The sequence below is a fragment of the Plectropomus leopardus genome, chromosome 3 (assembly GCF_026936395.1).
Source record: "Plectropomus leopardus strain MGB_pleo_1.0 chromosome 3, ASM2693639v1, whole genome shotgun sequence".
Lineage (NCBI taxonomy): Eukaryota > Metazoa > Chordata > Actinopteri > Perciformes > Serranidae > Plectropomus > Plectropomus leopardus.
The window spans coordinates 26,228,619-26,252,741 of NC_142178.1; the positions used below are offsets into that span (position 1 = coordinate 26,228,619).

Below are 24,123 nucleotides of genomic sequence, written 5' to 3' on the forward strand. Positions count from 1 at the left end.
AAACAGGTGGAGCACAACACAGAAAATGTAGACTTCTGGAAACAGACAAAGAGAAGGTGAAAGAGACTCTCTGCTCTGTTTGTGTACACATGCACTGCAAGCACAAATGCAGGCACAGTTACAAATTAAAAATACAATTTGGTTAGAATTGAGTCAATTCTTTGCATCTGAAGTGGTACTTATGCACATCGGGGATGGCATAATTCTGCAGTCATTGCAAATAACATAAGTGCAGAGAGAAATTTTAGTACCTTTATTTGGCAAAAATGACCACTACTGATTCATTCATTAATGTGTAATTCTTGAGAGTAATTTAGTATAAAATATGTTTTACACATATAGATAGATAGATAGATAGATAGATAGATAGATAGGCCTTGTAATAAAAAAAAAAAACAATAATTGTCTTAGTGTGAGTAATTAACTGGGGAAGTTTAGCTGTGGTATCTGTTTGTTAAAAATTACCCCATTCACCTGAGGTGTCCCTCTTTAGTATTAAAAAAAAAACAACAAATAGCAAGCACTGCCATTCTCAGCTTTCATGCTTCCCTGTTAATGAGACCAAAAAGTTGCTTTGGTGAACTTACAGTAAAAGTTATCCTTTTGGGAGTATCCAATGCAATACCCATCTGGTGATGGAATACTGGAAATGTATGACCATTTACTGCACTTTCAAAACAACAGGAAAATGATGCAAATGATGATGTCTTAAAGCAGCCCTAGTTCATTTGATAAAGATAAACCAACAACTAGCTGTGAGACCATCACAGTCAATTAAAAATATTGGTTCTGAATAAATGCTAAAACAACAACAAAACAAACGGTTTATCCAAAATAAACCAGATAGTATCATTATAGCAATTATAACATGATATTAATTGATCCAATTATGCTTGTTTTGACAAAGAAAAAATAAAATAGTCCAGTGAGGGCAGATAACCACAAATTATGACATTTCGCCCATAAGAGACACATATATTTAAAAGAAACTTCTCAAAGCAGCACTATCAAATTGTGTAATTTAAATTGTATTCTTTTTTGCCTTGTATATATTCATTGACAAATTAATTGGAAGATTTTGGATATGGATTTAAAAAAACTATGCATTTTTACCACAGTTAGATTCAATCTGGGCATATCAAAATCACAGCTTAGCAAACAACTACCTCATGCAGAAATTTATCAGTTAAAAGTAAGCGGCAACCTCAGAGGCTGAAAAATTAAGATAATGTGGGAGTGTCAAAATCTCCATATCTCCGAATGGACACTTGAGGCTGGCTCCAACAGAGTGAATCTCTATAGACTCCATAGACATGGTAGCTATGTCCATTATTTATACAGTCTATGGTTAAAACAGAACATACAGTTCTTCCCTTTCTCTCTGTTTTTAGTATGAAGCTGAATTTGGCCGACAGCTGAGGAGCTCACAGCTTCTAATGTTCAAATGGCCACGCTGTTTTCCAGCATCTTTGGATCCATGTATGTGTATGGAATGTCCAGACTGTTGTTTCTGGCTTTGATGATTGCACTTAACACTTCAAGATCTCCTTGAAAATCCTTTATCCGCTTGCAAGGAATCTCCTCACTGAAATGGTCCTCTGGGTACTGGCCAAGAGGCACCTGATGAAATTAATTAAGAAGATGAATTTACTTAAATTCAAATGCTTATCATACTATTGGCAATGAGATATGTTGTAGGAAGTGAAGAGAATTTCTTTGCAGTTGCTCAAAGAAGGTATTTTGGCTCTAATAACATTTTAACCTATTTTACACAACATGATCATAAATATGATGTTGTTTTTCATGAAGCCTTGGGCACTTACAAAATCAGAGGACTGCTTGCTAAGTAGCCACAGGGTGGACATGCCCTTTACTGTTATGTTGACATCAGGGAATGTCTGGAGCATTGTGGCCTCACTTGTTGTCCCCTTTGTGGTTGGTGGAGGAAGTTGCAGGGAGATGGGAGTGTTGGGCATCCAGCCACCATAGTCATACTGTAACAAATGAATGATTGACAGATAACTGATGAACTCTTTTTTAAGCCACGCCATGTCAACTAATACAGTGAGGATTAGCATTCAAATCTGCAGCTCCCACAACAGAATATACAAAATAAGAAAAAAAAAACAAGATGAACAAAATACACACAATGAAATATATTTCATTAATGAAATAACTATTACAAGTACAGTTTGCAAAAAAAAAAAAAAAAAACCCTAACCCTAGAAGGGGATGCAAGTAATGCAAGGCACAGGTCAGGTCCTCCACAGCATAAGGAGCTAGGTCCAGAGTCAACCCACACTGTCCCAAAGGCTTTGCTGCAGCCTGGGATGGAGGACCCATAGTGAGCCACTCAAGGTAGTGCAGAGACTTTGCAGGTTAGTCACTCTGCAGAGTACTTGAGCTGCTTGGAGTTTGGGGCTGTACAGCAGGAGAACACCACATATGCCTTAGAAAAAGTGTCCAGTTGTCTGTGGATTAACAGGTGATCTGTGGATGGCACAAGTCACTTGGACACAAGCTGCAGACTAATCACTCCCAAGTGGGTAGCCTGAATCAGAGTGTCTTATGTTGAAGACCTCCCTGAGACCCCAGGTAACATACTGACGATGTCTAAAAGTTTCAGTGAAAGGTATGTGTTAAAACCAATGAATTAATAATTCCCAAATAGCTGATTATACTTTCTGAAACCATGTCATATTAATCTGTTTTTCAAGAGAAAATTTCACCTGGAATGACATTCAGTTTTGCTGAGACATGCAAGCTGACCTCAGGATAAACTGTGATAACTTTGGCAAACCTCTGACTTTTTATCCAGCAAATCCAAAATTGTATTTGTGGAATACTTTGGTTTATCACCACCTGTGTGACTACTGACATTCCCATCAGCCTTGTGTATTTTGCTAATGTTTGCATTAACATGATAAACTGAGATTGTGATCTCAGTAAACAATTGCCAGAAGTCACCCTTATCATCATAAGTGTGATGGAATTTGTTTCATTCAGCTCAAAGCATCACTGTGCCAAAGTGCAGCCTCATACACCTGCTAGCGTGGCTGTACACTTGTCTGTTAAATGCTTGCAAACAATCCAAAAAGTCATCCTCAATGCCAGCATTCATCTATGTCTTTCCAATTCAAACAAAAACTACATAACCTCATGAACAATTTCCAGAAATACTGCAACATTATAGTTGATCATTCTAATGTATTAAAAGGCTTCACCTGTCCAGTGTTCACAGCTGAGTGCTTTCCCGAGCAAGTGAAGATCACCATGGTGACAAACTTGACCATTTCAGCCACAGTGGTGAAGCTCTGTGGAATTCCTTAAAATTAGAGGGAAAAAAACTATTAACTGAAGAGGACTAGATGAGCAAATTAAAGGTTGATGTAAATGTGCACATTTCTCATTATTAAGGCAGAGCCTCTCAATAAAGCCCACCTGTGCATGCTTGGGCGAGAAATCCATGCTCAAAAATGTCTGAAATCCACTGCTGCAGTTCAGAATCTTGCTGGACCTCAGCGTCATTCTTGTAGTAGAAGCTGAGCACTCCCTGCACAAACCTTTCAGAAATGTGGATAAGTTCTGTAAAACACATTCCTAGTTGAATTATGCATTTTTCATATGCACCGCAGTAGTAAGAATTTTTTTATCTATAAAATTAATTTATGAATAAGAATCTGATGCAATATGCGCCGTAGATTAAACAACTTTACAAGGGTAGTTTGACATTCTTGTTAACCTAGCTTACCAGTTTGCTTCTCTGTGGAGAGTAAAATGACAAGATCAATACAACTCTCATATCTCTGTATAAGTATGGAGCTACAGCTGGTGGGAAATTAGGTTAACATAACATAAAGACTGGAAACAGGGGGAGACAGCTAGCCTGGCTTGCTTTAAATGTCAAATCTATGCCAACCAACACCTCTAAATCATATCATTTAACACATTATATCTCTTTTATAATAAGCAATACACAAGCATTGTATAAAAATGATAATTAATGGTTTTACTGTGAGTAACATACAGAAACTTTTTCTTGGTAAACAGCAGCCATGACAAAAGAAACCCTTCAGAGAATCAGCTGTTAAAGAGAACAACAACTAGCAAGTTTTCTTCTTATTTGCCAGGACATCTATACTACCTATGGATGATATCCCAAAGTTTGAGTCCATCATCCCTGTAGTGGAAGTTTGGCACATCCTTCAGTCCACGCTCCGCAATGTCGTCAGGTATGCAGAGGGACCTGTAGGTCATTGAGGACAGTGATCTCTTTAGGAGTGTCTTCATACCCTCTCCACCAGAGGCTGCAAACTAGCAAACAGAAAGGAACAGAGTGAGAGACAAATAATGTAACTTACATAAACAGAAAAAAACCATTGGGCCTCATGCAGCAACATTCTCGTAGATTTCGCTCATGTTTCCCCTTTACTCTCTCTTCCTGATTTAGAAGAGAGAATACATTTAGACAAAAACTGTGTAAGAGAAGTCAACTCCAGGTGCGGCAAACACTCTCAGCCATCCAAATCTGCTCTTATCCAGGTGTGCTGAGTGATGAATGCCACTTGATCTTTAGTAACATGTTTGCATAGGTAACACCCCTAAATACTATGTGAGGGCATGTGTGGTGTTTGTGCAAAGACACTGGCACATGTACAACAATTGGAAAGGTGCCTCCAAAAAAGGCTGAAAGAAGAAAAGAAGAAGAAGAAGAAGTTCTGCTGTAGTAAAATGTTGAAAATGCAGAAAATTTTAAATCAATATGATAAATCAAAAATAATTACAATAATGAAAAGGAAAAGCTCTTTCTAATTAATCAACTAATCATTTCATAGTTTCATAGTATCATAGTATTTGTGTGAAAAAAATCTGGATTTGTAAAGCAACTACTAACTAAAATTATGAAATTATAATGTTGGCGTTAATATTTCCTTCCAAGGTATAGTAGAAGAAAGTTGCATGAGATTAAAATACTCAAGTAAAGTAAAAGTACCTCAAATTTGTTCTTAAGTATGCTACATTAGTAAATGTACTTTGTTACATTCCACCACTGGTCAGCAGACGGATGCACAGTAATTGTAATTACAGTAAATGGGATTAATGGACCAAGTATATTAATATAATTAATATAATATTTCTTTAGTTCAAAAATTTGGTAAACCAATCATTATAATAACTCTAAATTCATCTAAATTTGATTATATCCTTTTCATGCACTTTTCATGCTCTTCAAGTTTAAAACATTTTTTTCTCCTGTTGGACAACTTGTGAACTGTAAAAAAATGTTGTTTTCATCTTATCTTGGTTAAAATGCTCTCAACCACTCATAAAAAATGTCTCTTATCTAAGAGAAGAGCAAATATAAGACTTTATCGGTGAATCGAAGAAATCAGTGGGCAGTAACAAAATCAGAACAAACTGTAAGTCAAACAAAAATAAGGGATTGTATTGCTTCTTGCATTATGTCGTTGTTTAATTAATGAACAAAAAAGTATGTAGGGTTTTCTTACCTGTGTGAAAACCCCAGTCTTGGATATTAGAGCAATTCGAGCTAAAAAGTTGATCTGCAGAGTGTAGCGAGTGTGAGGCACCAGGAGCTGAAGAAAAGGAGAAACCCAGTCACACTATAACATGTTATCGCAGTCATAAATCTTGATGCTTCTGTAACATTTAGCTGGTTGAAATACTTGAACATATACATAAACTAAAACATTATGATCCATCAATTTTGGAAGATAATAAAAATCATCAAGTTGAAAGAAGTGCAACATAAAAATTTACAAGGCAGAAGGTAGAAGGTAGATTTGAAGGTAGAAATTACATTAGTCTTTGATCCCGCTACATCTTTGGAGTTGAGAGATGAGTTGATTAAAATCAGTAGCTACTACTATTGTAATTTCAGTGTTTCCCTTCATGTACCTTGTACAGTGGATGCACCATGGGAACGTTGCGCAGCAGTGAAACTGCAAACACTTCAGCCAGCAGATGAGTGCGCAGCAGATGAACATTGAGTTGATGCTCTTGGAAATCTGCACTTCTCACAAATATCTTGGCCATCAACCAGTCATACTCAGAATCAGTAGGAAAGAAGATAGGGTTATCATCTGCTGGAGTCTGTTTCAGCTGCAGGAGAAGGCGGGGGTGTGGTTCATTCAATTAATTCAACCAATACCACTACTACTACTCTACTATTTGTCAATAATATTTCGGAATTTACTGCGATTGGCTTGACCTAATATGGCTATGGGAGGAACTTTTTCTTTCATAGCAAAGAGAATTCGTAGCTGTCATCTAGGTGTTATGGTATGGCAAAGAATCCAGTTAATTGCGCGAAAAACATTTCCAACAATGTTGTTTGTTTCCTGTCACAAGGGAACCTACACCTTTGTATGATAGTCAATACTCAGTAAATAATAGTTAATACTCTCATTTAAAACTTCGCTATTAGCTTTATTTGAGTGCTAATCTCACCTGAATAGCAATTGGCATCAGTTTATCATCGGATGTTTTGTGGAAAAGGACAAGTGGAGCCATCAAGTACTGCTTCTTCCCATTGATGGTGTTTGTTTTCAGTCCATCCAACTGCTTGTAGTCACACAAGAATATGTTGCCGTTCTGTTTGAAATTTTAGTGAAGGTGAGGAGTTATTGAACTCACATGCTTACAGTGTGCATAGACTATTGCATAAATCAAGTGAACATGTAAGTTCAACATGCAGTTCATAAATTAAGCAATCGGTACTAAGATCAATCAACGTCAAAACAGTCACCTTCATTTCATCTGCCAAGCTACATTTACCACGGAGGAAGACCATGTCGTCAGTGACAGGAAAGTTACCAGGCAGGGTTGAACAACGTCGGATCAACATGGGGTTGACACCATTTAGATACTGGTAGCCGAAAAAGGCATCCTCCTTCCAATGTTTCTGGACATAATCTGAAAAAAGAACAGAGTTAAACCCTGATGGGTTTCAAACTTTGGGCTAGAAAATCTTACTCTCCCACTGTTTAACTGTTTAATGTATGTGAAACTGGAAAATGGGAAAGGATGTGGTACATGAGTCTAAAATTAGGAAACTTCTACATGATTAGAAGCGTACATTTTTTCCCATTAAATGAGCCAAGTAGAAAGCCAATGGACTATTCAGCATTCAGTAGTGTTAGAACGGAATACGGTTGAATAATTGAATTAATATAGTTCAAGGCACTACTATGCATAAATAATATTTATTATACTTTAATAAACTACTATGATAGTACCTGATATATCAGTCCGTTTGCAGCAGAAAACCCGATTGATAGCATCAATATTAGTCCACTTCTTCTTGCAACTAGATAGTCCTTTAAGTTGCAGCTCAGTCAGCCTACACAATAAAAACAGAGTTTATTTTATTATGATGACAGATTTTTTTTCTATGCGTGTAAATATTTAAATGGGTAAATAGATTTGTGACAGAATTTGAGGACTTAACCGTGTGAGTGCACTTCAGAAAAACTGCATAAGCAAGCACACAGCAGACAATACTTTAACTCACACAGCAGAACATGTATTTTGAGTCATATTATTTGGAGTAAGAAAAATATAAGGTTATGGATACAACTCTGGTCCTCAGATTAGCATGAGTGAGTGTCTCACGGTGGAAACGCTTCCTGCATGACCTCATCAGAGGCTCAGATAACATTACGCCAGCCCTAATTGGCTGGCACTAATGATGTCTATGTCAGAAAAGGAATGGAGACCTCCCAGTATAATTAGGCTGACGTAGTGTCAGCCGTTGTTTAAAACAAGATTACATCTTCATAGCTTCCAAAACAAGACAGTGACCTTTTGAGATCCTAATTTATGCTAATCGGGGAACCCAAGTTATATCCATATTCTTAAGTTCTCTTTCAAAGCATTAGTTTCATGTCTCACTATGGGAAAAAACTGACTCTCAGATTGCCAAACATGCCTGTAAAGATGACAACTGTCCCCTGCAGCACCTCAAAAAGAAGGCAAGTGGGAGGCTGAAGTCTCTTGCTTGATAAAGCTAGAGCAATGGCCCCTACTATCCAGTGGGAGAGATCATGCTTGGACACAGGCTTTTCTCACGTGTGGTTTTACACAAGACACATTTAACTGGTCACCCTGCCTAAAAACCTGGGTTCTCTCCAAAAATGTTTCAGTGCAAGAACTGGAAATAATGTAGGGGAAAAGGCTGTTCTAGGTTGCATACTGACCTTAGTATTTACCATGGAGAACAGTTTATATGCCTGATGCATATACAGTAGATTGCATGGATCATACCTATGTGCAAAGCCGAGGCTAAAACAAGCAATATGACTATCTTCAAGGGCAGCATTTTCAACTTTACTGTCCAAGAAGTTTAAAGGGGTATGAGAGAACATTTAATACAGCAGAAAGATCCCACAAATGGGCAAGTAGCCAAGAAATAGGCAATATACATTATGCACTCTTCATGAATCAACACACTTAAGGTGTTAACTCACTGTCTTTCCGCTACACCAGTGTTTACCAGTGCTTCTCTGGCCAATGCAGGGCTACCAGGATCATAGTTAGACCATCGTCTTTCACTTACCAGAGTTAGAGAACCAGTTGGGTAAAATTCAAAAAGAAGGGTCAAGCAAGCAAGCAAGCCGATCCAGCCTCAATGAGGCTTTGTGATCATGCAGAGGGAAGAATAGAGGGCACCAAGCAATCTCCAAAGTTGCATTGAAGCCCGTGGTTGCCTGACAGAAACATAATCAAATCTGGTTCACCAACTCCATGGGCCAAAGCCTCCAGTCTGCATACTGGGTTGGCTTTGGACAACAGATCTGCCTCATAATTCAGCATGTCTGGTAAATGAGTTGCTTTAAGTGACTGCAGGTGCACAATGCTCCAAATTATCAGTCTGTGTGTCAGTGTGTATAACTGGAGGTAACCCTTGCTTCTCCATCTTTTTCACTTTTGGCAGTGTCTTTCAGCCAAACTGAGATTTTACTTGTGATTGAATGATAGGTCGTGGAATGCTAAGCCTGGTAGCTGTGTGCTTGCACGTCCTGCATGTCAAGACACAGGGAAAACGACTGAAAAGGTTGTTTCCAAGTTGTCCAACTCTTCCTCATCATCGTCCTCATCTCCTTCTTGGAAGGCATGAGCAGCAGCCATGCTCTTGCATTCCCCATCTGCCTCATGTGAAACAGGGGGTAGGGACTGGGCATGTGCCTCTGCCCAGCTCAATCCAGGTGTAACAGCCAAGCTCATGGATCCATCCGCTTCTTCCTGCAGCGCAGCTTCTTCACTTATGAGTGGGTCTCTCCCCTGTTAGCATGTTCTTTGGCTAGCCTGCCAGGCTAGCCAGTGATGAAGTAGCTTACAGCATAGTGAATAAACTTGTCAGTGCTACTTCCCAAGATAAAAGTAAAACTAGTATGCAACTGTACACCTGGAAACAAGCACTCAAGTCAGTGGAAAGTTTAGCTTAGCAACCAATAACACAACTGTTGACAAGCTTCTCTGCAAAGCAAAAAGAGGTTTTTGGATGAAACTGATGCTTTACCAGTCTAATAGTATATAGGATAAGGTTCCCATCTCCTGCTGACAAAGGTGTCACTAGTTCCAGCAAACTGAGCTCTTGACAAGGTCACCAAGGAGGCTTTCCTATAGTGAGACACAATATAAAAGCTATTGTCTGAGAAAATTTCAGGATCTCACCCAGTTGATGCAGTGAAGAAGAACTCTGTGGTCTTGGTGAAGGAGAAGCGAACCTCACAAGGCAAAGATTGAGCGTTGTCTGCCTTCATGCAGTGGGGTATTCCCTCTTCATACTTATCCCAGCTGAGAAAAATATAGACCAACAGAGTGGTGAGGAACTTTGTACAGTCTAGATACCAGTGTGTCCACAGTTTTAATCAAGCATTATTTACATGGCGTGAATTCATTTATTTTATATAGCAATTTTGCAACATATAGTATTACTGAGTTCAATAAACCCTCGCCCATGTGACAGTGTTATGTGTTGTTTAATTTACCATTATTTATCATGAATATATTTAACAAAAGGTGGAGGAGGTTTGGATGCATGTTATTTTGGGATGCATAAAATTAAAACGTGTATAAGCTCTGAGTTCTCACCGATAGTCTTTCTCACGTTGAGTCAGTTCCTGCTGCCTGCTGTACCTGCCAAGATGATGGCTGTCTTCGAAGACTCTCAGAGCTTAAGGAAAAAAAACACAACAACTTTATAATTGTTTGTATGTTTACATAAATCTACTCCAGCCTCCTTGTAGTCCATCTTGCAGAACATGTCTCTCTTGTGTCATCTGTGGTCAATAAACAACATACAGGATGTCAGACAGGCAAATTTCCACAAACCTGTTCCCTCTCTGAAGCGGTGCACCTCACTGTCAGTGATCCAGCGGTATATGGGAAAGTTGTAGGTGTCTCCCTCAGGGGATTTCACTTCCACCTTGGCAGGAAACCAAGAGTCTTCCGGGAACAGTGGGAGCTGTTTTTTGTCTAGCTCTATCAGAATCAGCTTTCCAATGGAGACAGGGCAGGACACGCTAAAACTAGAGACCTGGAGTAATAACAGAGATGGTTTGTAAACATCTAAATCTTACATTTCTTTAGATCATGCTTTTATCCAAAGCAGCCTACATAAATTGCAGCCAATCACATGGATAAAGCCTAAAAATTACAAGAATAATGCAAGTACAACTGCATCATATATATTGGACAGCTTCATGTGCTCCCTTTAAAAAACAGGAAGAGATAGAGAAAGAAAACAAATATTATGAAGCCAGGACAGCAAACAAGAGATTAAGAAAAAGCACATTTATAACCAAGAACTGAGCTGTATCCAAATGTAGAAATGTAGTCAGAATGTAGAAAGTTGGACAAAATAAAAATATACAATATAATCTCATTACATAAAATAATATAATAAGGTATTTAATGGTAATGGTAAAGGTAATGTATTCAAATATAGAGAGGGATATTTCAGACTTACTACTCCTCTCATGAAGGATGAAGCTCCTTTTAAGCCCATGAGCCACTTGCGGTCACTCTCCCCTTCTGTGCCCACCAGCTTAATGAAGACATTGTTTACAGTGGTGGCACCAGCTAGATTACCAGTGGATACAGTCACTTTATAAGTCACCATATTCACTCTGGAAAGCAGAAGAATCCTGGTGGAGAGAGAATAATAATTACCTTTCTTAGCACTTGCAAATTAAATATAACTTGAAGAAGTTAAAGTTAACTTAATTTTTTTCAGTAAATTTGTCATTTCCCACTTCTCAACCACAGTCAATACTTTTCTAACTGAAATAACTTAAAAGCACATTTCTTACCACTAAATGAGACCAAGAAGTTCCTCCGATGAACTCCTGTTTTGATAAAAGCAATCCCCACTGTTTCCTGTTTTTGTGCATACAGTTTTTGGGGTGTGTCCAGTCAGGAGGAACAGATCTGCAGGTGGAATGTTGGACATGTATGAACATTTACTGCAGTTGAGAGCCAACAGGAAGACGATCAAGACGTTAGTTTGTTTCTTAGTTTTTTCCACACTGCGATAGTTCATGTAATAAAGAGAAACCAGGTTTTCCACAGTGAATAGTGACAACATCACAAGAGAAAAAGAAAAAGTGTTTACCATCACAGCTCATCCAGATTTGTCAGACATGATAACTGATTTAATCTTCATTGTTTCAGTCAGAGATTATAAAAGCAATAGGCTAATGAGGAAAGACAGGTGCACATTGTCATATTCTGTTGAAAAACGTGTTTAAAAGAAACTTCTCAAAGTAGCAACTTCACATTTTATATTTTACATTTGAAGAACTAAGATAAAGCTTAATGTATGAGTTATTATCTGTACAAAAATAACAGATCAGCATAAAACAACCACATGCAGTAGTTTTGTTTCCACTATATTTCAGTTAAAAATAACACACAGCCATTTCCTTTCTTTATTTTGTTGATATGAAGCTGAATTTAACCTGAGGGGGTCACTCTGATATTCAAATGGCCACACTATTTTCTACCTTCCCTTTATCTATGTATGTGTATGGGACCATTTGTTTCTGGCTTTCATGACTGCATTAATCAGTTCAAGAGCTTCTTAAAATTCTATTATCGGCTTACAAGGAGCCTTCTCGCTGAAATGGTCCTCTGGTACTATCCGAGAGTGACCTGATGAGATTAATGATGGATTAAAAGCGCGTCTATCAAACATAAACGATTGACAATATAATGTACAGTTTAAGGAAGTAAGCAGGATTTTTTTCCAGTGGCTAAAATGGGGTATTGTGGCTTTAGTTGTCATATTAACTTACTTTACACAACACGAACATAAGTTTAATGGATGTAACTCTTTTTATTATGTCTCGGGCATTTACAAAGTCAGAGGACTGACTGCTGAATGTTATTATTTTGTTATCTCATAAAATAAGCATTGTTATTTCATGATAATGCAATAATTAACCCATTACAATGAAAAAACAAAAGGTTGATTTATTTCGTTATCTCAAGAAAATGAGGTTTGTTATCTCGAGATTAAAATATTATTACAAAAAGGTCACTCTTACTTATCATGTTTATCAGAGATCAGAGAGTGCCAAGCCAGCATGCATAAATGGTGTCATGACAACTATAGCAACTGATTTAAGATGAAAATGTCAGATTAAGGAATACCATTTATTTATATTATTGATCCCATATAGATGGTTATGGTACCATATAGTGGTAACAAGGTGTCCTCTAATACACCTGAGGCACAGAGTTACGGTTAATTAAGTGGTAACAGTGTCTTGTGTGTACAAAGTCTCTATACTTTGTATGCATGCTGGCAAGGTACTCTATGATTATCACATTGTTTTAATCAACCTTTTGTTTTAATTGGAAGCACAACCCACCTCAGCTTCCATACTTACCTGTTAATGAAACCGAAAAGTTTCTTTGATGAACTTGTTGCCTTTGATGAACATGAAAAGTTACCATCACTGATGTATGACCATCTACTGCACTTGCAAAACAACAAAGATGATGCAAATAATGATGTCTAAAACAAGCACTAGTTCATTTAATAGAGATAAACCAGCTTTTATATGGATAAATGTGAGACCATCACAGTCTAACTTAGCCTAACTCAAAATATTAGTTCTGAATAACTGCTCAAACAACAAAAACTCACTCATACACATTTTACTCAACTGTAATATGATAATAATTGATTTAATCATTCTTATTTTGAGACAGAAAATAATAGAAAAGTCAAATGAAAACAATGCAAATGATCATTTTGTTCATAGAGGATACATGTGTTTATAAAAAAAATCTCAATTTCTATGAAATGTGCTATACAAAAGTTGACTTGACTCAAAGAGCAGCCTCAAATTTTGTATTTTACATGTTTTTTAAAGATACCTTGTCTATTTTATTGATGAAATAAAAATATTTAAAATGTGGATTATAATTTAAAACAGTACATTCACACCACAGTTAAATCAGCCAGGTGGTATAAGAGACACAGATCAGCATACAATGATCACATTAGTAATTTCCTTCCACTGTAGTATTAGTTAAACCAGAAAATGCAACTCTTAACTCGCTCAAATGAAGCTGAATTTGGCCAACAGCTGAGAAGCTCACAGATACTAATACTCAAATTGCCACGCTGTTTTCTACGACCACTGGATCCATGTATGTATATGGGACATCCAGACTCTTGTTTCTGGCTTTGATGATTGCGCTTAACACTTCAAGATCTCCTTGAAATTTCTTTATCATCTTGCAGGGAATCTCCTCGCTGAAATGGTCCTCTGGGTACTGGCCAAGAGGCACCTGATGACATTAATGATACATTAAGACGAATAATCCATTAAAATCTAAACCTTAATTTAACATTAACTATTAGCAATGTAATGTAGGCTACAGTTGTAGGAGCTGATCAGGATCTTCCCAGTGGCTCAAAGAGAGAATTTTGGCTCTAATAACATATCAGTCTGTTTAACACACCTTGAACTTACATTTGATAGTTATAATTTGTCAAAAATTCTTTGGCACTTACAAAGTCAGATGATTGCTTGCTGAGAAGCCACATGGTAGACATGCCCTGAACTGTTGTATTGACGTCAGGAAATGTCTGGAGCATTGTGGCCTCACTTGTTGTCCCCTTTGTGGTTGGTGGTGGAAGTTGCAGGGAGATGGGAGTGTTGGGCATCCAGCCGCCATAGTCAAACTGAAATAAATTAAGGATTGATAGATAATTGATCAACACAGCCTGTGACAGGTGGAGAGACAGCAAACACGGCAATGAGGATTAGTATCTCAAGCTGCATCTCCTATAATGGACTACACAAAACACAATACACAAAACCCTACTTAGGGAGTGATACCCCAAATAATTATGTTGATGTGAGGATAAACTTTGATAACCTAGGCGATCCTCTGATTTTTCATCCAGCACCATCATCACCAGCCAGAATTCATCTATCTCTCCAGTAAAAAAAAAACAAAACATCAAAACCTCATCAACATTATCCAGAAAAATCGCAAGATTGTAACTGATAACCCCAGTATATTAAAAGGCTTCACCTGTCCAGCGTTCACAGCTGAGTGCTGCCCCGAGCAAGTGAAGACCACCATGGTGGCAAACTTGACCAACTCAGCTACAGTGGTGAAGCTCTGTGGAATCCCTGAGAATTAGAGGAAATAAACTGCATTACTTGTGGACATTGAAATGACTTATGAAAAGTTTGACTTGTGTTTACATGAATATAAACTATAAATGTGCACATTTCTCATCATTAAGACTGTCTGTAAAGCTCACCTGTGCCTGCTTGGGAAAGGAATCCATGTTCAAAAATGTCCAAAATCCACTTCTGCAGTTCAGAGTCTTGCTGGACCTCAGCATCATTCTTGTAGTAGAAGCTGAGCACCCCCTGCACAAACCTTTGAGAAATGTGGATAAGTTCTGTAAAGCACAATCCTAGTTGAATTGTGCATTTTTCAATACACAATGCAATAGTAAGAATTTATTTATTGAATTCATGGATGAGAATCTCGTGAAATATACACAGTGGATCACATAAATTTAAAGGAATAGCTTGACATTTTCTAAAACTTTCTAGTTTACTTTCTTGTGGTGAATTAGATGACAACATCAATACAACTCTCACATCTGTGCATTAAGCATGGAGCTACAGCAGGGAGGAAATTAGCTTTCATAGCATTACGGCTGGAAGCAGAGGGAAACAGTTAGCCCTTGAGAAAATTGACACAGTCACAAAAGAGAACAAATGCTATCTTCTACAAGGGGTAGGGTGTTTGCTCTTATTTTCCAAAACCAGGAAACCTGTACTACCTGTGGATGATATCCCAAAGCTTGACTCCATCATCCCTGTAGTGGAAGTTCGGCACATTTTCCAGCCCACGCTCAGCAATGTCATCAGGTATGCAGAGTGAGATGTAGGTCATTGAGGACAGTGATCTCTTTAGGAGAGTCCTCATACCCTCTCCACCAGAAGCTGCAAACTAGCAAACAGTGAAACATATAGAAAGAGAAAGAGAAATACTCTGCTTGATATTGGAAAAAAAGTATTGTTTTCGATAATGGTGCAGTGAATGTGTTGGTCTTTAAGTACCTCTGTGAAAACTCCAGTCTTAGATATCAAAAGAAGTCGAGCTAAGTGGTTGATCTGCAGAGTGTAGCGAGTGTGTGGTATGAGGAGCTAAGAGAAAAAAGGAATTCTGTAAGTTACACAATGATTCATTAACTTTGGAAGTTTTGAAAATCTCCAAGTTGAAAAATCAACAACCGTAGCAGTTTCAGTGTTCTCCCGTCAGTTACCTTATACAGTGGATGCACCATGGGCACATTACGCAGTAGTGCCACAGCAAACACTTCAGCCAGCAGATGAGTGCGTAACAGGTGAACATTGAGTTGATGCTCTTGGAAATCTGCACTTCTCACAAAAATCTTGGCCGTCAACCAGTCGTACTCAGAATCAGTAGGAAAGAAGATGGGATTGTCACCTGCTGGAGTCTGCTTCAGCTGCAGGAGAAAGAAAAGTTGTGCAGCTCACTCAACTCATTTGATCCAGTATCACTACTGCCAATACTGGTCAAAAATGTTTAAGAATTTTCTGTAACCCTGTGCACATACATCAATGCTTGCATGTCTAAAGTCTCAAGTATTTGACAAAAGGGAAAGAGGGAAGCAGGCTGGCAATAGCAATAAAAAGACTTCAAATGTTGCCTGTTCTCTGATCCATATTCTTCCTATACAGTATATTTGTTTGCACTCTACTAGTATAATTTCACTAAAGGTAATTCTGTCTACTCTGTACAGATGACATCTATCTTACTTGTCTATTGTATCGTAGTCATCTATCGTATCGTACCAGGACAGTGGGCTTATTACATTGTACAGTTTGTAAAGTCCTTTTCAGCAAATTTGGCCTATATAAATAAAATTGGCTTGACTTGGTATGACTAGGGAAAAACTTTTTTTTTCCCCTTAAAGGTATTTTTAAGGGCTTTTTGTGCCTTTATTTAATAGGGCAGACAGCATGAACTTTTTGACATGGCCCTGGATTAGGCAATAAGAAATGACTAGCTTTTCCTAGCAGAGAGAAGTCATAGCTGTAATCTAAATACTAGCCATGGCGGTGGCTTTCTTGCAAAGAACCCAATGTATATTGCTAAAAGTTTAAACAGAGCTTCACTCAAAGTTATATTTGGGTACTAATCTCACCTGAATAGCAATTGGCACCATCTCATCACTGGGTGTTTTGTGGAGCAGGAGGAGGGGAGCCATCAAGTACTGCTTCTTTCCATTGATGGTGTTTGCTTTCAGTCCATCCAACTGCTTGTAGTCACACAGGAATATGTTGCCTTTCTGTTTGAAATTTTAGACAAGGCGAGGCAAGTTTATTTATATAGCACATGTAAGCAAGAAGGGAATTCAAATTGCTCTACATAAAACACTTAAAAAGCATTGAGACATAGGGCAAAAGAAATCCATTGTGAGATGACATTTAAATGCAATCAAAAAATTATTAAAGAGCTAGAGATTTGAAAAAAAATTACAAAATTGTGAAGACAGATATAAATACAACAATAAAAGTTAACTTGCAGTGTGAGAATGAATAAATATTTGATTTAATAAAAGGCACGGGCAAAGAGAAAAGTCTTGAAAAGTCTTTAAAAAAGTCGATTTAAAAGAACTGAGAGTTTTCTGGGGGGTTGTTTCGGATATCAGGTGCATGAAAACTAAAAGCTGCTTCCCCATGTTTAGTCTTGACTCTTTGGACACAAAGTAAACCTGTCCCGCAAGATCTGAGAGGTCTTCATGGTATATACTGTAGCATAAGGTCAGAAATGTTTTTGTGCGCTAAACCATTCATTGCTTTAAACCAGCAATGGTATTTTGAAATACATTCTCTGACAGAAAGAAAGCCAATGCTAAGACCTCAGAACTTGAGTGATGTGATCAAATTTCTTGGTATTAGTGAGGACTCAGCAGTGCTCTGAATCAGCCACAGTTGTCTGATTACTTTTTTTAGTGACCTGTACCATTAATGTAGTGACACCATTACAGTAATTATGTTAACTGACAGTAAATGCCTCTACAAGATTTACCAAATCCTGCTAAAACAAAGTCCTTTTATTTTTTTCTATGTTATAGATAGTAGGCTAACTTTGTAATTAGCTTAATGTGGTAATTGACATTCAGGTCTGAGTCCATGACTTCACCAAGACTTCTGGTTTGGTCTCTGTTTTTTAACATAGCCAGTTGAAGTTAAGTGCTGACTATATTTGATTTGTTCAAGACACTTAGTCAGAGCTTGTATTGGACCATAGACCCCTGATGATACGTTTATTTAAATGTGTGAGTCGACTACATACTTATGGTAACATATTATGTTTTCCATAATCTGAGTTGTCAGAAGTATGTAGATGTTAAATAGAAAGGGCCCCAATATGGAGCCTTGGGAACCTCTGCATGACATTTCTGTCCATTCAGATGTATAATTATCCATTGACACAAGGTCCCCGTCCTTTAAGTGGGATTGAAACCAGTTTAGTACTGTACCAGAATGATCCAACCTGTTTTCCAGGCGGTCTAGTAATATGTTGTCAATGACTGTGTCAAATGCAGCACTGAGATCCAGTAATACTAAGAATCAAACTCTGCCACTGTCTGTGTTTAAGGGGATGTCACTTAAGACCTTGATAAGAGTAGTTTCAGTTCTGTGCTGTGGTCAAATACCTGACTGGAAAACATCAAAAGAGTTGTTAAGTGCTGAAAGAGGACTCTGTGAGTATGAGAACTGATTTGACTCACATGCATGCAGTGTGCATATAACATACACTAAGTGAGTGATTCAGTGCAACATGCAATTCGAAACTCAACATATCATGGGCCAAAACATGATTCCTCCTGGTACTAAGATCAATCAAGGTCAGAAAAATCACCTTCATTTCATCTGCCAAGCTGCACTGACCACAGAGGAAGACCATGTCGTCAGTGACTGGGAAGTTATCAGGCAGAGCTGAACAACGTCGGATCAACATGGGGTTGACACCATTTAGATACTGGTAGCCAAAAAAAGCATCGTCCTTCCAATGTTCCTGGACATAGTCTGTAAAAAGAACAGAGCTGAACCTAGTTGGGTTTCAAACTTTAAGCTAAAAAATATTTCTATCCCAATGTTCAGCTATACTTTTAATTGCATATAGAACTGGAAAATGGGAAACACTGTCTTACACGTGTCTAAAATTAGAAAACTTCTGTGTGATTAGATGCATACATGTTTCCCAGTCACATTTTTTCCCATTCAGTGAGCCAAGTGAGAAAGCCAACAGACTATTCAATAATTAGTGGTGTTATGTACAAATAAAGTTCAATATTTAAATTAATATAATTTAATGCACTATCATGCATACAACATTAAGCAGTTCATCAAACTACAATAATAGTACCTGATATGTCAGTCCGGTTGCAGCAGAAAACCCGATTGATATCATCAATATTGGTCCACTTCTTCTTGCAGTTGGATAGTCCCTTAAGTTGCAGCTCAGTAAGTCTAGAAAATAAAAACACAGTTACTTCAGTATCAGACTTAAATCATTTTTATAGGCAGGCCATTTTTATAGGCCTACCCTTATGGATCAAAAGATTTCTGACTGAATTAGATATAACCCTGTAAATGCACTTAAGAAAAACTGCACAGGTGGGCACAAAGCAAAAAGTAATGCACAAAAAGAACATTTATTTAGAGTCATATAGTTCAGGATTAAAAAACAAAAATAAGGTTATAGACATAACCCTGTTTCTCAGATTAGCCTGAGTGACTGTTTCACCATGGAAAAGCGTCCTGTCCTGTGTGGCCTTGTCAGACCAGCTCAGCTAACATTGTGCCAGTCTGAATTGGCTGGCACTAATGATACCAATAGGAGGGGAAGGTGGTTTGGTGAGAAACTCACTTTTACTAATCAGACAACTGACAACATGTTAAGTCCATACCCTTAAGATCTTTTTTGGCATTTTTTTTCGTGTCTCACTATGATTGTTGCACCTCTCTACTACCCTTGGAGTCCAATACTTTAAAATGTCACACAGGAGGCTTTCACGTAAGACACGAAACAAATGCTGCTGTCTAATATAATTTCAGGACATCACCCAGTAGATGCAGTGAAGAGGAACTCTGTGGTCTTGGTGAAGGAGAAGCGGACCTCACAAGGTAGAGAAAAAATGTTCTCTGTCTTTATACAGTGGGGTATTCCCTCTTCATACACATCCCAGCTGGGAAAAACAGAGAACAGCAGAGTGGTGAGAAACTTTGGACAATCTAGATACCAGTGATAGATAGATAGAAATTAATTTAATATTTAATATTGCGATATGGAAACATATAGTGCAATTGCTTGAAAAAAACCCTGGACAATGTAACAATGATTGTGAAAAGTTAAAATGTGTTATAGCTCTGAAGTCTCACCGATAGTCTTTCTCACATTCATTCAGCTCTTCACTGAGTTCAATAAACCCTCGCCCATGTGACAGTGTTATGTGTTGTTTAATTTACCATTATTTATAATGAATATATTTAACAAAAGGTGGAGGAGGTTTGGATGCATGTTATTTTGGGATGCATAAAATTAAAACGTGTATAAGCTCTGAGTTCTCACCGATAGTCTTTCTCACGTTGAGTCAGTTCCTGCTGCCTGCTGTACCTGCCAAGATGATGGCTGTCTTCGAAGACTCTCAGAGCTTAAGGAAAAAAAACACAACAACTTTATAATTGTTTGTATGTTTACATAAATCTACTCCAGCCTCCTTGTAGTCCATCTTGCAGAACATGTCTCTCTTATGTCATCTGTGGTCAATAAACAACATACAGGATGTCAGACAGGCAAATTTCCACAAACCTGTTCCCTCTCTGAAGCGGTGCACCTCACTGTCAGTGATCCAGCGGTATATGGGAAAGTTGTAGGTGTCTCCCTCAGGGGATTTCACTTCCACCTTGGCAGGAAACCAAGAGTCTTCAGGGAACAGTGGGAGCTGTTTTTTGTCTAGCTCTATTAGAATCAGCTTTCCAATGGAGACAGGGCAGGACACGCTAAAACTAGAGACCTGGAGTAATAACAGAGATGGTTTGTAAACATCTAAATCTTACATTTCTTTAGCTCATGCTTTTATCCAAAGCAGCCTACATAAATTGCAGCCAATCACATGGATACAGCCTAAAAATTGCAAGAATAATGCAAGTACAACTGCATCATATATGCTGGACAGCTTCATGTGCTCCCTTTAAAAAACAGGAAGAGATAGAGAAAGAAAACAAACATTATGAAGCCAGGACAGCAAACAAGAGATTAAGAAAAAGCACATTTATAACCAAGAATCGAGCTGTATACAATTCCAGAATGTAGAAAGTTGGACAAAATGAAAACATACAATATATCGCACAACATAAAATAATATGATAAGGTATTTAATGTGCCAATAATCTCATATAGGCTGAGAGTAAAGCATTCAAATATAGAGAGGGATATTTCAGACTTACTACTCCTCTCATGAAGGATGAAGCTCCTTTAAAGCCCATGAGCCACTTGCGGTCACTCTCCCCTTCTGTGCCCACCAGCTTAATGAAGACATTGTTTATAGTGGTGGCACCAGCTAGATTGCCAGTGGATACGGTCACCTCATAACTCACCATTTTCACTCTGGAAAACGGAAGAATCAGTGATCACTGTTTCAGTAAAGTATCACTAGAGGAACCTGAGCGGAGAAAAAAAGCAAAAACATTTTCATATCTCTGGCTTCACAATGAAAATGGCATTGGCAAATGATATTATAATAACTAACATTAAGTTTGTCTTTTCTCACTTACTAGTTAAAGTCCAGTCTTCACTGACTTTCAAAGCTCTCTCACCTGTTAATGTGACACTGACGTTCCTTCAGTGAACTGCTGTTTTGATGACAGTAATCTCCGCTGATTCCTCTTTTTGTACATAGTTTTGGGGGCGTGTCCTGTCACTTCCAGCAGCTCTGCTGGTGGAATGTTGGACATGTATGGACAATTACTGCTGTTGAGAAACCACCGGAATTTGATGAAATAATGTTTTTTTTTTAATGCAACGGTAATGTATTTGATAAAGATAAATCAGCTTTTCCAAACATGAAATGTGACACCGTTACATCAAAAGTATTCAACTTTACAGTTCATCCAGACTGATCAAACAGTGTCATTATTAATAACACTGACATGATAGTAATTGATTCAGTCCTTCTTATTTTCAGATAAAAAAAGAAAGTTATAACAATAGGCCAATGAGAGCTGACAGAAACAAATAGTGGCCCTTTCAGCCACACATTGGGGAGCTCCACAGTGGTGGCCAGACACATAATAACTTTCTCACTACACAGGTGACAGCAGGGCCTTAGTTTCCATGCAGAATGCCAGAAATTACAGACTGGACCAGATGCCAGAACCATCTACCGCCTTCTTTATTGTGTCACCTGATGAGGTCTCGAGACCTGACAGTCACTGTCCCAGGCTACAGTGATACATTTCAACTCTCTAACAAAGTGTTAGGATATGACAGCACAAATGGACCCTATTTGGAACTTTCTTTCCCACCTAGATATTACCAATCCTCCAGCATGGACCCTTCTGTCCAGAGCATCAGTAATGCATCTCTGCAGGCATTGGCTTTTATGACCAGGGAACTTGGCAGGCCACTATCAATGCTCTCGGCACTCTCCCTGTTGTCATGGGAGAGCTGTTTGGCGTTGCTGCCCAGCAGGGTGGGCTGATCCAGACAGATATTGCCACAGCCAGACTTTGTCACCAGTCCAACCCTGGCCTAAACAAATCAATATGTTAACAGCGATGTCACAACACAAGATTGAAAATTTAAAATGTAAAGAAATTAAACATTTTAACATATCTGCTACACATGAAGCATACAAATTTAACATATGAAACACACGAATGTAACATACAGTATCTGTAGTTTGCAGAAATGTAAAATGCCAGCATTTATTCTGGCAATCGGGTTTTGTCACCATACCTTCCTCCAGCAGAAGCTGCAAGCAAGGGAACCGTCAAAAATATAATAAAAATTAGAGACAAATACTGAACATGAATCATGATACTAAACAAAAACCCCACATAGTTTAGGCAATGGTCTACTGAGCATGATTGTCTTTTCATAGCTATGGTAAAGATCCAGTTTTGGATAAAAGAACATGTCCAGTTGAGTAGTGTTGTGAGTAAGAAGCAAAAAATGAACTTAGTTCATTCTTGAGTCCAAGTGGACATTGGTGCCAAATTTGAGGAGGCATTTTTGAGATATCGCACTTGTGAAAATGGGATAGATGCACAGACAAATGGACAGCGTGAAAACATAGTGCCTCCAGCCATGGCTTTTGCTGGTGTGGAGGCAAAAAAAAAAAGAAAACTACAGTAATTCAGTTCTCTTATAGTTACCTTGTACAGTGGATGCACCATGGGCATGATGTGTAGCAGTAACACTGCAAGTGAATATTGGGTTGATGCTCTGGAAATCTGCACTCACAAAAATCTTGGTGGTCAAGCAGTGGTACTGGTAGGCGAAAAAGCCAATGTTTCTGGATATAGCCTGGAAAATTAACAGAGTTGAACTTGACGGGCATCGGAATGAATACAGTTGAATGTTTTTTTATCCATACAGTATCAAGTATTTTATCAAGTACTGTTAATACCTTATGTGTCAGATTGGCAGTTCTCCCTGCCAGTCCCTTCATTTTTAGCTCTAGCAGATTGTTACATAGATAGAAATTTAACCAAATGGTAACCCAGGAGATATAGTGTAAAGAAACTCTGGTGTAGCTGAAAGGAGAAGCAATGTTTGCGAAAAGTTAAAATGTCTTATAGCTCTGAGTTCTCACCGATAGTCTTTCTCACGTTCATTCAGCTCTTGCTGCCGAGTGTACCTGCCAAGATGATGGCTGTCTTCAAAGACTGTCAGAGCTTAAGGAAAAACACAACAAGTTTATAATTGTTTGTATGTTTACATAAATCTACTCCAGCCTCCTTGTAGTCCATCTTGCAGAACATGTCTCTCTTGTGTCATCTGTGGTCAATAAACAACATACAGGATGTCAGACAGGTAAATTTTCCACAAACCTGTTCCCTCTCTGAAGCGGTGAACCTCGCTGTCAGTGATCCAACGGTAGATGCGATAGTTGTAGGTGTCTCCCTCAGGGGATTCACTTCCACCTTGGTAGGGAACCAAGAGTCTTCAGGGAACAGTGGGAGCTTCTGTTTGCCCAGCACTATCAGGATCAGCTTTCCAGTGGAGACAGGGCAGCACATTCATGCAAGACACCTGGAATAATGACAGAGATCATATGAAAGCGTCTTAATTTGGAGTTATAGTACATATTATAGTACACTGGTATAAGTTATAGTACATTACATTAATCAGCTGACACTTTCACAAAGCAATTTACGTACATTCTACCGTATAGATGAGACACAAATATTTCAAGAAACATGCAAGTACATCAACTTCATGACATACATATAATGTATTCCACATTTGTGGGAATGTCTAGTCAGGAATAACAGTATAGAGTCAACTCTG

General features: G+C 38.2%; 2 protein-coding genes across 5 annotated transcripts; both read right to left on the bottom strand.

The window, feature by feature from the left end:
• Positions 1-238: 238 nt before the first annotated feature.
• LOC121941967 (polyunsaturated fatty acid lipoxygenase ALOX15B-like) lies at positions 239-11,439 on the bottom strand. The gene is made up of 15 exons (XM_088075967.1): positions 11,337-11,439; positions 10,994-11,171; positions 10,357-10,561; positions 10,117-10,198; positions 9,697-9,819; positions 7,260-7,363; positions 6,770-6,936; positions 6,472-6,615; positions 5,920-6,123; positions 5,511-5,597; positions 4,145-4,314; positions 3,442-3,563; positions 3,225-3,325; positions 1,824-1,994; positions 239-1,620 (listed from the first exon to the last, which is right to left on the bottom strand). Exons 2-15 carry the CDS (start codon positions 11,144-11,146, stop codon positions 1,441-1,443), a joined length of 2,013 nt encoding a protein of 670 aa, XP_087932093.1. The 5' UTR covers positions 11,147-11,171; positions 11,337-11,439; the 3' UTR covers positions 239-1,440.
• Positions 11,440-12,337: 898 nt separating this feature from the next.
• Positions 12,338-24,006, bottom strand: LOC121941966 (polyunsaturated fatty acid lipoxygenase ALOX15B-like). 4 transcript variants are annotated; one of them, XM_042485015.2, is made up of 18 exons: positions 23,664-24,006; positions 23,426-23,507; positions 22,134-23,136; positions 21,426-21,541; positions 21,057-21,216; positions 20,419-20,623; positions 20,179-20,260; positions 19,673-19,795; positions 18,973-19,076; positions 18,466-18,632; positions 16,742-16,885; positions 15,836-16,039; positions 15,630-15,716; positions 15,350-15,519; positions 14,816-14,937; positions 14,581-14,681; positions 14,054-14,224; positions 12,338-13,827 (listed from the first exon to the last, which is right to left on the bottom strand). In XM_042485015.2, the coding sequence occupies exons 5-18, from the start codon at positions 21,207-21,209 to the stop codon at positions 13,648-13,650; spliced, it is 2,013 nt and encodes a 670-aa protein (XP_042340949.2). In that variant the 5' UTR covers positions 21,210-21,216; positions 21,426-21,541; positions 22,134-23,136; positions 23,426-23,507; positions 23,664-24,006; the 3' UTR covers positions 12,338-13,647. The 4 variants fall into 4 exon arrangements, with proteins under 4 accessions (XP_042340949.2, XP_042340951.2, XP_042340950.2 ...); XM_042485017.2 differs by having other exon boundaries at positions 21,057-21,271; XM_042485016.2 differs by having other exon boundaries at positions 21,057-21,271; positions 21,384-21,541.
• Between the last annotated feature and the right edge of the window lie 117 nt (positions 24,007-24,123).